The 4,281-nt window shown below is 35.2% G+C and overlaps 1 protein-coding gene across 1 annotated transcript in view; it reads left to right on the top strand.

Moving 5' to 3' along the window:
• The first annotated feature begins 1,908 nt into the window (after window positions 1-1,908).
• Window positions 1,909-4,281, top strand: part of LOC107090607 — an 11,786-nt gene continuing 9,413 nt past the window's right edge. The window contains exon 1 of the mRNA XM_015384100.1: window positions 1,909-2,003. Within this exon, the coding sequence (XP_015239586.1) occupies window positions 1,944-2,003 (60 nt within the window). The 5' untranslated portion in view covers window positions 1,909-1,943. The remainder of the gene's footprint in view (window positions 2,004-4,281) is intronic.

The raw sequence follows: 4,281 nt of genomic DNA, 5'->3' as shown, positions 1-4,281 counted from the left end.
ATTTTACGTCTCCGTCTTTACGACAAACGTTCTGAAAAATATTAGCATTTCGTTTTCGTTTTGACTTCGTGTGGATGGGGCCTTAGCTATCTTTTTCTGTGCATGCACACTTTCAGGCGTGTATCTGTGGTGAGCTACGGTTTCAGACAGTCATTGAAGCTGTCGCAACCTGCCAACACAGATGGCGCAGGCACTGCGCAGTGGAGGAGGAGTTACGTGACCAACGGGAGCAAAAAGCAGTGATCATCTGTCCGAACGGTTAATTAACTGAGTTCACTATAAACTCCACTATATAGTCTGTAGTGATTGAGGGATTTAGGGGTTAGGGCGGACATTCAGACACAGTAAGCTTGTATGAGCTACGGGAACAGCAACTTTTAAACAGAGCGCGCACAAGGAGAAATGGGCTCATGCACGCTCTTGCATGTGTTTAGTAGGCTTTTCCTCTTGGGAGCAGGTACAGGGTTGTGCATGTGCATTTTCTTTTGTAAATTGGAAAGGGCGGGTCTTTTAAGAAAAAATGTGAAAATCCTCCACAATACCTTTAAAGTGTCCTGTCTGTGAAATTGCTGAAACCTAAAGCCGGGAGTACACTGTGCGATTTTTTTCAATCGTTGTACTCTTCTACAGCTCACATTGTATTACCAAACACAGGGTTTAGTCGTACAGTGTGAGCTCTTAGCTCACGATTTATTTTCGGCCAGATGCTTCTATGCGATCTACCTGCTCACACTCTACGACTAAAACAACGTAGGACTGAGCTCCGCAGTGAGATGGAGCTGCTCTGTACCTCTCTATCCTGAAGCCAAACAAATGGAAGAGGGATATTAAGCTCAATATAGTGAACCGTGCTGCTATGTCAATTTTTGCTATTTTGTGCTGACAGTCCTAAAAAGAAAGGGCAACAACGTATTTGGAAAAAGGACGTGGTTGAGCAGGCGTGGCTGCTGCGGTCCGTCAATTTTGCAGATGGAACTGCATTTCACTCATTGCATTCCCGCCATGCTTCTGTGTTTACATCTGAGAGGAAGAATAAAAAGAAGAATTTTTCTTTGCTCATGCGCCCTGCGCGACTTACCTACGACGGTCGGGAGGAAATCAAACATGTTTGATTTTCTCCCGACCTCACGTTTCCTGATCGGGAGGTTGTCGTGAGAGGCTGATCGCTGCTCGTATCCCCCTGTCCACTACACGACTCATGACGCACAATCAAACTGAAAGTCGGCCCGATCGAAAGATTCTCACATGACTGGAAAATCGCCCCGAAAATCACATAGTGTATGCCGGGCTTAAGTTGATTTCAAGTTTAAAATCTACATTACTGAGATGCCTTTGATTGTTAAAACTGTTAAAACATTGGTTAAAATTTTTTGTTCAGCCTTTCTTTTTAAGCTGTCTCAATAAGGAAATGGCAATGTATTTCTCTCTGTCTTCTTTTTCTGTTTTGTTCATGTACTGAACTTTGAATTTTCTTGTTAATGAAATATGCTTCACCAATAGACCTCCTTTTCTTGTGGAGATGGTTGTTTCCTTAGCTTCTTTTAGTTTTATTTCCATTTCTCTCACTTGTGTGCTGGCATCACATTCAATAACTGCTTTTAGGTTTTAGTTTTGCCTTTAAGTATCTTTATATTCATTTTGTGTTTGGTCATGTGATTAAAACAGTATGAATTTCAACTAGTTTAATTCTGCTTGATCTCCTTTCTGCAGCAACGCTTCTGCAGTTTTTATTTTAATATTTTGCTAGTCTTGTGTATTTTTTTCCCCATGTAATGGGCTTTATTTGAAAACTACTTGATGATCATCTAAAGGTTTCACAGACTGGCTGCTGATTGGTTCTCTGTGTTGCTTCCCTCTTTGGTGTGGTTGCCAGTACAGGGTGCAGCAGCTCACTTAAACTACATCTCTCTGTTTCTACTCTGTTGTCAACGGAAAAAGAAAATATGGGGAAAATTAACAGTTGTCTAAAGGCTATTTTCGTCTCCTTTAATATCTTGTTTGCGGTAAGGAAAATAGACTTTTTATTTTAAACTACATTTAGTAAATACATTTTTGCAGATAACTTTACATTCTTTTCAAAGCAAGATTTATATTGTCTTTATAAGAAAAAAGTTGAGAGAGGGTAAGGATATATAGATTTTTATATGTATACCATTTATAAAAAAAGATAAACTATAAAAAAGAGTAAAAGGAAAAGGCTTTTTCTAATAATTGAAAAACAGATTTCATTTCATAAACTAATGCTTTTGCACAAAAGTGGAATTAGAAACTTATTTCAATATACAAAATTATATCATTTATTTTTCATTTAAATAGAATTTTTCAAATGAAACTAAATTTGTCAGAGTCAATCTGTATCCTTTATAAAGCGTAATAATCTATCAAAATAAGACTTTCCGTACTAAACTGTTATTTTCCTTTTACCATTTTTATTTTCATCTTACCTTTTGAAGTATTTTATTTTCTATATATCTTAAATAAAATCTTATCAGCATTTTTGATCTAAATCTAAAGTTGTGGTTTTAGCTTTTTGTCACCCTCTGGTGTTTTAAAGTTGATGAAATGTCAAATATGTAATGATTATGCAACCAGAGAAAATTGCCATGTTTAAAAATTGTTTTATATATCTACCATGAAATTATGATGATGTACATCGATGGGTAAAATGCATCATTCTACTGTGAATGGCTCCCTTTATCAAACAAATGCTATGCTTGTTGTGTTAACATCAGATTAATTTCCTTCCTGTAATAAAATTAGGGATATAAAAAAAAAAAGTAGATGAGTGATAAAAAGATTTTGACAGTTGTAAATGGAACGTACCTTTCAATAAAACTCAAATTACATCACCTGATTTGATATTTGAAGAGTTAAAAATCGCTAATTACTATTCAATGTATTATTACTGTTAAGTATGAAGTCAGAAAGGGGTCAAAATATTTGTAAACTTGTAAATCTTAGTTGAAACAGAAAAAATAAAAGGGGAAACAGAAAAATAGAAGTTTATATTTAATGTGAAATTTTTACCTTATAATGTGACAAATTAAAAAGGCGAACATGAAATAATTAGAATTGAATCTAAATTCAGATTAGTATTTTAATTACACTTTTTTGATTTCTTTTCTTTATTGCAGTTTTAGATGTTATATATTTTCAGATTCAAATCCATTACCTTCATTTTTTTTTTTTTTTTTCAAATTCCTTTTTCAGTTTCAAGATTTTTTTTACACATTCAAATCAGTTTTTTTTTTACATTCAGATTTTGACCCCAATCTGAAGGGAGTGGGCGGGGAAACATAATTGACAGCTTGCAGCAGCGGTAGAGAAATGTCTCTATCTATGTTGCATTCATGGACTGTGGGAACTCCATCTACTTAGTGGACACATTCTCTGCGGCATTTATTTGCCTTTTTGGCAAAATCATGTGAAAAATATTATGTTAAAGACATTTACACTGGAATTGTCACTAATCATCATCAGCATGTAGCCTGCTGTGGCTAACCTATAACTAATACCTGTTCATGAAATCAGCTACAGCTGCCCTGTCTGGCAGCAAATTATGCTAATGCATTCATTTGCAATGACCAAAGTCTCAACTAATTGTACTTCTGTTTAGAAATTAATGTTACATTTTTCTTCATGTCAAGGTTCCACCACATAATACATAGCTAGGAGCGTATTTCCCTTTTAACGCCTTTTAAAGGTTTTAATCTTCAATGCATCATTTAGGACTGTAACAAAGTAGTTTTTAAAGAAATTAAACTTACCTGAGTAATAGTGCCTCTCGAACCACTCAGTGCAGACACCATTTTTCTGGATATAGGATTTGCTTCGTGGTCAGGGGAAAGTTTTGCGGATTATACAATGGCTGTTTACTTTTATATTTATTAACGCACTCTGGAGTGATGATTAGTGACAGCTCCAGTGTAAATGTGTTTAACATAATATTTTTCACAGGATGTTGCCAAAAAAAGCAAATCAATTCTGCAGAGATGGCATTCACTAAGTATTTGGAGTTTCCACACTCCATGAATGCAACATGGAATGGGACATCTCTCCAGCGCTGCCTCAATCGCAAAAAAAAAAAAAAAGAATTTAGATTCAATTCTTATTATTCTATGTTTTTTTTTTTAGTTTCTCAGATTACAGGGGAAGAGTCTGACATTCAATACCACCTTATTTTTCTCTGTTTGAATTTTTGTTTTTTTCAGTTTCAACCAAGATCAAGAAGTTTAGAAACATTTTGAACCCTTTCTGACCCCTTTTTTTCTAGAAAAAAAG

This window comes from Cyprinodon variegatus, unplaced genomic scaffold (assembly GCF_000732505.1).
Source record: "Cyprinodon variegatus isolate N-32 unplaced genomic scaffold, C_variegatus-1.0 Scaffold303, whole genome shotgun sequence".
Classification (NCBI taxonomy): Eukaryota; Metazoa; Chordata; class Actinopteri; order Cyprinodontiformes; family Cyprinodontidae; genus Cyprinodon; species Cyprinodon variegatus.
The sequence above is the reverse complement of the archived record's forward strand: the minus strand, read 5'-3'. Positions and strand labels throughout refer to the sequence as shown.